This window comes from Nicotiana tabacum, chromosome 7, assembly GCF_000715075.1.
Source record: "Nicotiana tabacum cultivar K326 chromosome 7, ASM71507v2, whole genome shotgun sequence".
NCBI lineage: Eukaryota > Viridiplantae > Streptophyta > Magnoliopsida > Solanales > Solanaceae > Nicotiana > Nicotiana tabacum.
In genome coordinates this window covers 29,839,805-29,853,662 of record NC_134086.1, presented here as the reverse complement: position 1 = coordinate 29,853,662, position 13,858 = coordinate 29,839,805, and the positions used below count along the sequence as shown (strand labels likewise).

The following is a 13,858-nucleotide window of genomic DNA, read 5'->3' as shown; positions in this document are numbered from 1 at the left end:
GTCTGTAGAGGCCAGAGCTAGAATTTTAAATTTATGAGTTTTTGGTTATAGAAAAGATAACTTACTGGATAAATTTTTTAGACATATTAAGTGGTTTTTTAAAACAAAATATATAGTTTGAATGAAAGCTAATGAGTTCTGACGAACCCGTAAACAATACACTATCCCCACCGCTGTCAGTCTGCCCATGGAATAAATCCGCATATTCCAAAAATCACATGTACATCATTTGGGAGCCTGTGAGGGTGGGGGATGTTTCTTTTTTAAATTTACTTATAAAAAGTAGGTTTCTTTTTAAAATTTTTTGGGATGTTGGGGGTAGGGGTGTGTGTGTGTGTGTGTGGATTTTAGCATGGGGAAGGGCTATTGTGTTTTACATCAATATTTGCACATATTTTGCCAGCTTTTAAGGGCCCTACAATCTCTGCTGAAAACATGGGATACATAATTGACAACGAATCTTTGTTTGAATATTATACCTTCGTATTGCACCTGAAATTCTGAACTGAATAGACAGATTTGACCAGCAAATGGAGCGAGAAACTAACGAGTGTGGAACCAAAATGTGGTTTTTTTTTTTACTCAAAATACGCAAATAAGTGTTAAAAAAAAGTTACCAAACTATATATAATGCCACAATTAGTGGTGCTATACAGTAACGTTAACTGCACCGTTACTGTATAGCGCCACTATTTGTGGCGCTATACTGACACACCTTACATAGCGCCATTAATAGTGGCGCTATACCCCTTATTACCTGACCCCACCAATAATTTCTGGGTTCAATAATTTAAAAGCGTATAAAGCCACTTTTTGTGGCGCTATATTCGAAAAAAAAAACCTCCCCGGCTAGCCATTTCCTATATAAACATCGTAGAATCACCATAACTTCATTCAAAATTTTTTTTAACTCTTGTTGGTTTCTATTGTTGTTAAATTCTCCAGCATTTTTTCATTATGTCTGAAGAACGTAGAATAAGAGTATCATTATATTGGGGGGTGAGGTTGTGATGGAGAATAACTCTGTGGGCTACAGTTTACCTGCTAAGTGTAATGTTAAATTGCCACTTTCAATGGAGTACGAAACATTGATATCGTTGTTATGCAAAAAAATGAGTGTGAGAAAACGTTCAGTGATACTCAAAGTAACCGGAAGATATCTGTATTCCGTTACGCCGCAAGGGGTTACTTTTTACTCAGAGTTTAACATCGACGATGATGACACTTTGAGTGAATTCTTGAGGACTCCGGACGAATGTCGGAAATTTCTTGTAATCACAATGTTGGAGATGTACGTGAAGGTCGAAGACGTTCCAAAAAATGAGGTTGTGCGTAGTAGAGATAACCCCCAGTCATCGGGTGGTTATTCTGGATCAGTTTTTGCCGGACATGTTCCGGATGAAAGATTTTTTCTTGATTTAAATTTATCACCGTCGGCGAATGAGCAGCGAGAAAATAATTTATACCCTGCTTTCCATAATTCACAAGAAGAGTGGTAAACTTCAATTTTCATTTGTGTTAATTATGTATATTTTTGCGTATTGAATTAATTTTAACGCTCATTTATTTAATAGGGAGTACCGGCCGAATATGAATTTTACAAGTGGCCCATCCGGTAGTCATCACCTAACTGAAAACGTCCATCATGAAATGTCATCACATTACGACTTGTAAGTGAAAAGCTACAGCCATATATAAAGCATTTATTAATTTAGTAGCTTATATTTTTGTTGAAATGTGCAGTGAAAACGAGCAAGTTGAACTACCCGTACTCACTCAATTGCCCGAAAACGACGTATTACATCAGGATCTGGCAGATGCACAGAGTGAGGAAGAGAACAGCGATTACGATAACAATGCCGATGAATCGGGAGACGAGACACCATTTGCTCGTGAGGATGGTGATGAAGAGGACGAGGAGGAAGGACCCGATTTGAAGAGAGCCCCCCATAGACGAAAAGTGTACGAGTCTGAAGTGCCGTTTCATTCAAGGAAGATTCCTTATATTGATAACTTGCCAGCCGTGCCAGATGTGGAAGCTCTCACAAGAGATTTTGATGAAATCCGGACAGCAATGTGGGATGAGTCTAGACCAACGGTGCTTGCAAAGGGGATGCTTTTTCCTGATAAAGCACGCGTAAGCAGGGCTTGTAAAATGCACTGTTAAAGAGTGTCGTGAGATGCAGGTATCAGAGTCAAGTCCGACGGTATACAAGGCTATTTGCCGCAGGTGGTTTTGGCCATGTAATTGGATGTTGCGTGCGTCGAAGAAGAAGACAGGTATGTGGAAAGTGGGTAAATACATTCCCACCCACACATGCGAAATGGACACTTTCAACGGGAATCACTTCAACTTGGATATTGACTTGATATCTCTTGTACTTATTCCGCACATCGAAGCGTCCATAAGGTATAAAATCAAAGAGTGCATTACAGCAGTCCACCAGGAATATGGCCACACAATTACTAAAAGAAAGGCATATCTTGGGCGCAAAAGAGCGTTTGAAATAGTCTATGGTAACTGGGATAAGTCATTTGCAGATCTGCCTAGGTACATGGCTGCACTGCAGCACTTTAACCCCGGAATAGTTATTGAATGGAAGCTTGAGCGGAGTCCGGGTAAACCAGAATATATATTCAATTACGTGTTCTGGGCGTTTAAGCCAGCAATTGATGGTTTTCCGTATTGCCGGCCCGTAATATCCATAAACGGAACTCATGTTTATGGAAAGTACGATATCAAGCTATTGATAGCCGTGGCAGTGGATGCTAATGGACAGATATTTCCTCTAGCCTTTGCTATTTGTGCAAATGAAAGCACAGAGACGTGGACAATGTTTTTGAACCACTTGAAAGAGCACGTTGTCAAACATCATTCAGGTATTTGTCTAATATCTGATCGGCACGGGGGTATATTAAGTTCTGTGGAGAACCTTCCTGCCTGGCAAGAACCTTATGCATACCACCGTTACTGTGTGAGGCACTTTGAGGCCAATTTCAAGAAGGCACATCCCAAAAAAGATCTACATGATTTGATGTGGATGGCAGCAACAGACCTCCAACAACATAAATTCCGGAGGCATATGGATTCTATCAGGCAAGAAGACGAGGCAGCATATCGTTGGTTAATGCGACATGATCCTGAAAAGTGGACGTTGCATGCAGATGGTGGCAGACGCTGGGGAATTCTTACTACAAACGTGTCAGAATCCTTCAACGGGTTATTAAAGTCGGCAAGAGGATTGCCCGTCACAGCCATGGTGCGTATGTCGTTCAAGCAGATGGCGGAGAGGTTTGTGCAACGGTCTGCAGCTGCAACGGAATTGATGGAAAGGGGTGTTGAATTTATGCCAGTGCCTATGAAGAGATTAGAGAAATACAGACGGCGAGCACATTGGCATTCCTTTTTGCAATATGATAACGAACGAGGTATTTTTGAAGTTCGCACCGCTATCCATAATAATCGGGGTAATAATGTACATACTGTAAATGAATCCACAAGGTTATGCTCATGTGGGAAATGGTCAATCTACCACATGCCTTGTTCACATGCCATCAAGTGTTTTCAACGTGTTGGTTATGCGGAGACCAACTATATTGATCAACAATATAGTGGTTCCAAATACCTAAACACATATAGTGGTCAGTTGCAACCAGTCGGTTCCGAGCATTGCTGGCCCCCAGAACCATTTAAAATGGTGTGTAACAAGTCCTATTTGCGTAAAAGACAGGTGCAGAAGAGAACGCGTATACGGAACCAAATGGATGTTAGTGATATCGTATATGCGCGCAAATGTGGTATATGCTCGCAAACAGGCCACGGCCGTAGAAAATGTCCTTTGGGTGACAACAATAATCAAGCTCAGGGCGGGTGTTCTTCTATTGTACCTAACTACCCATGAGTTCATGTTGTAATAATTAGTTGTTATGTATACGATTTAAGTATTTATGAAATAATATTTTCTTGTTTGTTAATTATGATTTGTACTTTCCCTTTTTACCTATTTAAATAATAATTTAATATAATTATCGGTATATTTATCATGTGTGTTGTCTTGTCGCTATCACGATATTTAAAACACAAAATATAGCGCCATTATATATGGCGCTATGTGTGTCTTGTCTTGTCGAACTGAAAAAGCTGAAAAAGCTGACCGGCTGACATAAAGTCGTCTTGTCAACATCATGATATGACACCATTAGATATGGAGCTATATGTGTGTTGTTTCGCCTATAAATATTGGGGTCATTGTAGTTATTTTGTATGCTAAAAATTTCCCCCAAGAAATATTTCATTAAAAGTAAGTAAGGTTTTTATTATAAGCAAATATTTCACAAATGGCTCAACCTGGTCGTCCACCATTTTGCTTATGTGGAAAACCATGCATGATGGATTGTGGGTGGGAAGGTGCTAACGCTGGACGCCGCTATTGGTGCTGTATGAACACGTTGTACCAGCAACCCGACGAACCTACTTGTGAATTTGATGAATGGGCTGAGGAACCATGTTATCAGGAAAGCTACAGGGATAGATTACAGGAATTTCATAATATGTGGTTATACCAGCATAGAATACAAAAGGAGGGAGATAGAATTATTACAGAAATGAGGGAGAAACTGAAGGAGGTGGAAGATAAAAAATGGAGAGAAAAATGGAATTGTGAAGCACACAAGGAACACAACGAAAAATATAAACGGGAACTTGCGGAGGTGAAGGAAAGAGTGAAAGAGTTAGAAGAAGAAAAAGAACAAATGGAAGAACGATTTAAGTGGTTGGAGCGAAGAATAAATGACAACTGAGGATGGAGCATTGGCGTGTATGTGTTTAGTGTCATTTTCATATGTCATGTATTTTTATTATGTTGGCCTGTTATGTTTGTGTTTGTGTTGTAGTAATGTTTTCCTTGTTTGTTGTGTTACTATACCAAATACTATAAAACGAAATGAGAACTAAAAAAAAGTAACTGTCATATTCGATTAAATATTGTTGTTAATGTATACAAAAATATTATTTACACCAAAAAAACATAAAAATGGAAGACCGAATCAATGTGTCCCGCATCCGGTGTGTCTCAAAGTAGCCGTTGGCCTGAGGCGCATCCCCTGCCGCCCGGGTACACTATCAGGATCATCATCATCAAGTCGTCTCCTTATGGCCGGATGTGGCACAAGATGACATGTATCGGTGGTACTGTCAGGTCCAGTAGAAGGCTACATAATAATATCAAACTTAGTATAGAAAACTACATAACAATTCACAAAAATTTATATTGTCTTACCATAATCGTGTCTGGATCCTGAATGTAGTCATCTGTCGCAGCATCGCATGAAGCCTAATAAAGTAAATTAATAAAGTTAAAGAAAATAAATAAGTTATAGTAAAAACAGTAATAAAATTTAATACTAATAAACTCATACCTGCGCATGTGATGAGCTGCCATAACTCAGTCGGTGCCCACTATCAAAATCTCGGATCGGTCGAGACTCATCAGTGGTAGACGGGCCAGGGAAATATCTACCCAACTCCACTCCTTGAAAATCTGAGCCCGTGATCAAGAATTGACCCGATGGGGTCACCTGCGACGTCCCTGGAGTGTCATAAATGCCAAGGCTGTAAGACGGCATGTCGGTCTCATGCATGCCACCTCCCATATCAGCAGCAACATCATCAGCAGGAGCCTCAAAGCCCCCTTGCTGGGGACCTCCTCTCCGCCCACGACCACGTCGTCCAACACCAGTAGGTCGTCGTGGAGCAGCAGCAGCTCGTCGGCCACCACCCCGTGGCATACCACGACCTCGCTGGTATGTGGCTGGGTCAACATAATCTGGCAGGTGTGCCAAACGCTGATCCGATCGGCCTCGCTGCAGTGTCTGGGCAGCCACATCCATTAAGCGACGACTATAGTCCTCCATGATCACAGGATCGTGGACATAACTCTGCATGTGCTGCCCCATACGATATACGGTATGCAATCCAATCGCCTGCACAAAAGTTTTTAATATAAACTACATATTTGCCTAGAAATTACTATTAATGTAATTGATAATAACAGAAAACATACCAGAGCCTCATGTCTCCCGGCGTATGAGACGTACCGACCATCTACCTGATGATCTGGGTCCCGATAAAAAGTCGGGAAACAGTGCGGTACCATGCCATATAAACTCCGATAGGAAAGTGTTGCTGAGCTGGGGTCAAGTCCCCTCGGCTGTCCCAAATACCCAACTGCGCTGTCAGCCAATCAATAAATGTGTCGTCCACTCTCATCCGATCATCCCTCTCATAATGTAAAGGATCCCATGCAGGCCGAGTCGGTATAGACTGCGGAAATCTAAACTGACGAAATACTCGCTCTGAGGCATGATGCTCAACAATATCGAGGCACGTGAGAGGGACGGAAGCCCTCCAAATATGGCGGCCGTGCGTGCAATACGCTGGCAGGGTACCTATCAGCTCTTCGCTGTACGGCGTCCAGATGAACTATCAAATAATAACACAAGCCGTTAGTATGCGCAACACCTAGTTAAACAATAATTGGTAAGTTTAGTTAGATATTCACCTGTGCATCCTCCAGAAAATCCAACACATCCCTACAGAAGGGGAGATTATGATGGCCATGATACTCTCGTGCAAGTCTACGACGCAATACCCACCTACAAGCTAGAGGGAGATCAGGAATATGTACATTAGCCGGTAGCTGTGGTAGAGGTGGCCGAAGCTGCAGAAATCGCTCCCACACCCAAACCTAAAACACAAACTTGACGTAAAGATTAACAATAACTAGATAAAATTGTAACTAAACGACAAATTATTTGAATAAGTTGTCACCTGTAGAAGTGGCAAAAAGCCAGAAACGTCTCTCTGTGTGCCCATGGATGCCCGACACATCTGCCTGTACAAAAAAGATAGGACAGCACCACCCCAGCTGTAGCTGACTATATCATCGAAGTCCGCAATATGATGCAGAAAACGGAGGCTCACTAGGTTCCCCGAAGTGTTCGGGAACAAGACCCCCCAAATAGAAGGAGCAACAACAGCCTCGTATATTGCTCCACATCCACCTCCGCTGAGTCGTCGGTGATAGTATCGTGGATCTGCACCAAGTGGTCTCTAATGGGGACCAACTGCATACGACTGTGCAGCATATCCATATATGAAGCCCGATTAAAATATCTCATATTCCCAGGCAGTAAAACTGGCAAGCCATCGGTGGACAGGCCATATAAAATCTCGACGTCCTGGAGTGTGATGGTGGCTTCGCCGATGGGCAGATGGAAAGTGTGCGTCTCCGGTCGCCACCGCTCAATCAACGCCGTGATCAAAGTATAATCGAGCTGTATCCGGCCAATGCTAATGATCCTATATAATCCCATCTCCTCCAGGTGATGGACCACACGGGGATGTAGAACGCGGGGAGGAGTCAAAAACTCCCACAATAAATCCACTCTCCTGCCCCGAAAAGTCTGCGTAAGCAACTCTCCCCCCATATATGCTCGGATCTATGCTGGGGCTGTAGGGGTAGTAGCTCCGACGTCCGAGGGACGGGATGTATAGGTGCATTCATGTCGTCAACTGCAAATTCATAATTTTTAATAACTATCATTAAAATTTATGTGTTTTTTTATAATTTAAATTCATATTTTTTAACAACTTAATTGTAAAAATTATATATATACTTATGGGTATCGTGCTAGATTTTCTGAGGCCCAGTGGTACCAAACTATCATTAATAATTTTATGTTTTTTTTAATAATTTTTATTCATATTTTTTAATAACTTAATTGTAAAAATTATATATACATATATATATATATATATATATATATATATAATTTTTATAATTATGGGTTTCGTGCTAGATTTTCTGAAGCTCAGTGGTACCAAACTATCATTAATAATTTTATGTTTTTTTAATAATTTTTATTCATATTTATTTAATAACTTAATTGTAAAAATTATATAATTTTTATATATATATATATATATATATATATATTATAATTATGGGTTTCGTGCTAGATTTTCTGAGGCCCAGTAGTACCAAACTATCATTAATAATTTTATGTTTTTTTTTATAATTTTTATTCATATTTTTTAATAAATTAATTGTAAGAATTATAATAAATTAATTGTAAGAATTATATATATATAATTATGGGTTTCGTGCTAGAATATAAGATAATTAAATAATTACTACACAATACTACGCTACAAGGCTCTACATTTTACTACGCTGAAAGGGTCTACATTTTACTACGCTAAAAAATAATCTAAACTAAACGGCATAAAAACACATAAATATACATGAGGATATTAACAAACACATTAATATACATGAGGATATTAACAAACACATTTTTTAGACTAATCTACATATTTTTATACAACACTAAAATTAAATCCGGATAAAATTTAACATGCTAGTTTCGGAAAAAATAAACACAAACCGAAATAGAACACGTACAAATCAAGTAATATGCATTGTTATAAAAGTTTCACCTTAAAATAAATCGAAATACCTCGATTTAGAATTTTCGGAATGTAAATAGATCGAAATTTTGACTCCGGAAGAGTGAATCCACAATAACACGAAACTCTACTCGACAGTGGGACCACCAATATTCAACTTTTATGTGACGGGGGGACCCAATTTTTTTTTTAAAAAATTTTTTGGGCAGAATCGGTGGGGGGGGGGACCAGAAGGGAGTAAGGAATGAGAAATGAGGGAGATGGAACGAAGAAGAAGAAGACGGAGGATTTGTATTAAGGTGTATAACGCCACTATTAATGGCGCTATGTGTGATGGTAATAAGGGGTATAGCGCCACTATTAATGGCGCTATGTAAGGTGTGTCAGTATAGCGCCACAAATAGTGGCGCTATACAGTAACGGTGCAGTTAACGTTACTGTATAGCGCCACTATTTGTGGCGTTATATATAGTTTGATAACTTTTTTTTTTAACACTTATTTGCGTATTTTGAGTAAAAAAAAAACCACATTTTGGTTCCGGATTCTGGAACTAATGGGTTTAACTAAGGAATTTTTACCTCCTATAGCAAAGGTATCTATAGATGGCTAATTACTACTAAAAAAGAATGCTTTATAAAAATTTCTCTTTAACTAAACAAGCATAAAAAATAAAAAATAAACAAGCATCTTTGATACTGAATATACATATATCTGTGAAATTATTAATATTTCAATAAATATTAAATTTTTAACCTTTGTTTCAAAAGCTTATATATGTGGGTGGACAATATTGGAAATAAGTTCTCGAATCACAACCGAGACAAAAAAGAATTAGGTAATTTCTTTTCATCTGCCTTAATAGGCACTAGAGTTATCCGTCAATGATGATAGTTACAGATAGTAGGCGCTAAGTGAAATAATTGAGGTGCGCACAAACTGTGTCGGACACCTAATAAATTTGTTTATAGCACCATTAAACTATCTTACCGTTTACTATTTTGTGTTTTCCTAACAAAAATAATAGATGATATTATTATCAAATAATTATACAAATAGATATATGAAAATCGTGTAAAAAATCGTACATACATAATAGTAAATTTTTCATAGTAGCATATATGAGGAGAACAAAAGAAGGATATATATTCAACATTTAGAAATTCTAAATAAGAAGATAGTTTATAAAGCAAAACATATTCATTCTTTAACTTTTGTGTTGAAGTCATAATTTCTAATCCAGTTTTACGAGTGTTCAAAAGGAGGAGCCCGATTATTTCATTATTTGGAGGGCAAAAATTAACATTACATTTGTAAAATCATCCATTAAAGGCTAGGTGTTTAATCAACTGTTGTCTAAAGTTCAGGGAGATTTTATTTTTCACGTAATTGTCTTTCAATTCTAAAATATTTAAAAGGTTAACAAGAATTCACTCGAAAAGGAAGGGACATATGCTTTTTTAAAGGAGTTTTCCACATTAATATAAGGTCGACCCTTAAACTTAAAATAGTTCCCTAATTTAGATAAATCATATATTAAATTACTTAAACTGTGGGATGGACGAGTGATCTTGGAATAAACTATTTATCAATTAACCTAGCCAATACTTCAAACATTTAGGTATTTATAGGTAGAGAAAATGTGCCTCGACCAAGATTGATGCTTATCAAAAACTGAAGATATATATATATATATATATATATATATATATATATATATATATATATATATATATATATATATATATATATATATATATATATATATATATATATATATATATATATATATATATATATATATATATATATATATATATATATATATATATATATATATATATATATATATATATATATATATATATATATATATTAACTTAATTAAGAAACAAATACTAGCACTTTAATTCTCCTTGAGAAATACCTACCGTAGACTAGGGAAAGATGATGAATCCAATTTCAACCACTTCAGAAAATTAGAATTTAATTTATAGCCGTCAAAAACAGGGTTCCTTTGTTGAAACGCCTTGAAAGAATGAAATTAGTATTATAAACGTTAAATAATATGGAGAAATTGTTTCAAAGGCATCCCATCTCTTAAAAATAATATGAATTTTGTTAAAGAACATAACATGATAGAAGCAAACGATCTATATAAGTATTACTAACTAGTGAAACTTGTTTTGACGTTTATATGAGTTGCAGTAGCTTTTAAGATTCTTTTTAGTCCTTCAAAATACTTGTATATCAATATAAGGATATACAAGTGTTAGGATAGTGTAACGATTTTAATCTTGCATACATTGATATTTTTGCATCAATTAATAAATGCAAAATATATGACTATATCACTTTATCGTGATTAATTGATACATATTCTTATCTCAGTATATTACAATAATAATCAACTAATATGGTACAATGTATCAGTATCATCAGGTATATATAAATTTTTTCTTTCTAAACGGTATTGTTTATCCTTAACTAATTTGGGATGTTATATATATGTATACATGGGTAATATTAGATGTAACATAAAATTCATATATATATATATATTCGATTATTCCTATCGCTAAATCGTGTATGAACTTCTCTAAATAATATATTCCCTTGAAGTTCTTTCTCCTTCTGCCTCTCCATTTATGAAAATCCTATATTAAACTAAGAAAAAGCTTAGTCCAAGGACACTAACCATCTTTCATACAACTTCAATTACCATTTGGGTGCCTTTTAATGTATTATCAACGTTTTGAGTACTTTTGTTATTACAATCTTCAATTATTTTAAGATGCGTAAATTTTGACAAATAACCTATAATATAGTCTAATGTTAATGCAATTTACACTCTATAGTTGGTATAATTTCGTTTTTCATTTTTTTCGGGAAGCTCTTCCCACAAGGGCGGCTCTACATAATATGGGGCCTAAGACGAAAATAAAAAGTGACCTTAAATTTTTTCTAATTATTTTGTTTGCTCTTATAATTTATTAAAATCTACAGAAGTTATAATCAGTTTTACTCATTGTTAATATATAACTAATTTGTTTAATCTCTTTTGTGCTATCATGTTGAACTTTATTGATTTTGTTTTGAATTTTTTTTCAACCTAGGCAACTGATATAAAAATTGTTAACAATAATTTAATTAACACTTTTACTTGATTGAGTTTTTCCAATAAAATATCTTCTACTAATACAGTTTCTCTTAGCACTTTTAATTCGAAATATAAGTTACAACAAATAATACTGTAGTAACTACTATGTTCAAGAGTCATTCAATATTAAGGACGAACATTAATAGTTACTTATCAAAGTAGCTTGAAAACTATCTACAAAGGCATTCAAAGAATTAAGAAAAATTATTCTAAACTAATATTGTAAGAAGATCGATTTAAGTTGGGATGAATCAAAGATAAGAAAACTAGTAATAACAATTTAAAGATGTGTAAAACTTTTAGCTATAACTATTTTAGCCAAATAATTTAGAAATTCTATCAATACTGCATAATTATTAAATATTACCTATATTATTTATAGATTTTAGAGCCATAAGTATTTTCGGGGCCTTAGGCAATGGTATTGGGCTCTAGCTGGCCCTGTTCCAAGAAGATTTTAAATAGGGATTTTCATAATAAAGTTTCAAATAGCGTATAGCAATGAAAAAATCTCAATAAAAAATGTCTAACTCTTTCTACAATTCGATTACTAGACCAACCAATAACCCAAAAAAACACGTCGCTCTCTTCTAAAGTATTAAATTATGTGCAAATTATTATCATCATTTTTCCAAGCACTTGATCGAATTATCAAATCATACCTTAAAATTATCAAATAAAAAGTCATTGATCAACAACACCACCAACAATAACAATCCAGTATTACCCTACAGTGAGGTCTGGGAAAGCTAGTGTGTATGCAGACCTTACCCCTACCTTGGAGATAGAGAGGCTGTTTCTAATAGACCCTTGGCACATGAAATGCGACAAAAGAATAATAACAACAACATAACCAGAAAGATAGTACAAGCGAGCTAAGAGTCAAAAAATATACCTGAAAAAGCAATATCAATAATCAATGCAGTGACAAGGTCCTAGAAAATAGTATGAGCTGACCGACTAGACTTATACATAGAACGGAGTAAAAAAATGCTTAACTACGTACTAACCTTCAACCTTAATGCTCTCCATCCATACTTTCCTATCAAGGACCATGTCCTCGATGAGTTGGAGTCACGACATGTCCTGGCCGATCACCACTCCACAATACTTCTTAGGCCACCCTCTACCTCTTCTCATACCCGTTAGAGCCAACCGCTCGCACCTCCTAACCGGGCCATCTAGGCTTCTCCTCTGCATGTGTCCGAACTATCTAAGTCTCACTTTTCGTATTTTGTCTTCCATGGGAGCCATGCCCACCCTTGCCCCAATATCTTCATTCCTATTCTTATCCAAACTTGTGTACCCACACATCCATCTCAATATCCTCATTTCTGCTACTTTCATCTTCTGGATATGGGCAATCTTGACTGGCCAACACTCTGACCCATACAACATGGCTGGTCTAACCACCGCTCTATAGAATCTGCCTTTAAGTTTCGGGGTTACCTTTTTGTCACATAAAATGCCAGATGCTAACGTGCATTTTATCTAACCTGCCCCTATACGGTGCATGATATCCTCGTCAATCTCCCTGTTCTCCTGAATAATCGACCTAAGGTACTTAAAAAGTCCTCTTTTAGGGATGACTTGTGAATCAAGCCTCATGTCGTTGTCCACTCTCCTCGTGTCATTGCTGAACTTGGACTCCAAGTACTCAGCTCAACCCTGCTCAACTTGAAACGTGTATACTCATGTACCTCCAAACCTCCAGCCTCTCGTCAACACCTCCTCGCGTCTCATCAATTAAAACTATATCATCAGCGAATAACATACACCATGACACCCCTCCCCCTTGAATATGATGCGTCAGTGCGTCCATCGCCAGTGCAAATAAGAAAGGGCTGAATGAAGATATTTGGTGTAACCAATAACCACTGAAAAATGCTCTAAGTCTCCTCCGGCTGTCCTAATCCAAGTCTTGGCTCCATCATACATATACTTAATCACACTAATGTATGCTATCGGAACACCTTTTACCTCCAAGCATCTCCAAAGATCCTCTCTTGGAACCTTGTCATACGCTTTCTCTAGGTCAACGAATACCATATGCAAATCCTTCCTCCTATCCCTTTACTGTTCCACCAACCTCCGGATAAGATGAATAGCTTCCGTAGTTGCACGATCCGGCATGAATTCGAATTGGTTCTCAGATATAGATACCGACCTTCTCACCCTCGCTTCCACCACCCTCTCTTACACTTTTATAATATGACTAAGCAGCTTGATA

General features: G+C 36.9%; 2 protein-coding genes across 2 annotated transcripts; one reads left to right on the top strand and one right to left on the bottom strand.

Annotated features, from left to right (window-relative positions):
* Positions 1-949: 949 nt before the first annotated feature.
* LOC142182521 (uncharacterized) lies at positions 950-3,975 on the top strand. Its single transcript, XM_075256762.1, has 2 exons — positions 950-1,670; positions 1,744-3,975. Exons 1-2 carry the CDS (start codon positions 1,591-1,593, stop codon positions 2,165-2,167), a joined length of 504 nt encoding a protein of 167 aa, XP_075112863.1. The 5' UTR covers positions 950-1,590; the 3' UTR covers positions 2,168-3,975.
* A 290-nt stretch (positions 3,976-4,265) lies between these two features.
* LOC142182520 (uncharacterized) lies at positions 4,266-6,075 on the bottom strand. The gene is made up of 2 exons (XM_075256761.1): positions 5,419-6,075; positions 4,266-5,333 (listed from the first exon to the last, which is right to left on the bottom strand). Exons 1-2 carry the CDS (start codon positions 5,953-5,955, stop codon positions 5,256-5,258), a joined length of 615 nt encoding a protein of 204 aa, XP_075112862.1. The 5' UTR covers positions 5,956-6,075; the 3' UTR covers positions 4,266-5,255.
* Positions 6,076-13,858: the final 7,783 nt, after the last annotated feature.

Excerpts from the sequence above, each read along its gene's own strand:
- LOC142182521 (XM_075256762.1), top strand. The coding sequence starts at position 1,591 with ATGAATTTTACAAGTGGCCCATCCGGTAGTCATCACCTAACTGAAAAC. Across the intron at positions 1,671-1,743 it reads ATGTCATCACATTACGACTT|TGAAAACGAGCAAGTTGAAC; the intron begins GTAAGTGAAAAG and ends TGAAATGTGCAG.
- LOC142182520 (XM_075256761.1), bottom strand. The coding sequence starts at position 5,955 with ATGGGGCAGCACATGCAGAGTTATGTCCACGATCCTGTGATCATGGAG. Across the intron at positions 5,334-5,418 it reads GCAGCTCATCACATGCGCAG|GCTTCATGCGATGCTGCGAC; the intron begins GTATGAGTTTAT and ends TTACTTTATTAG.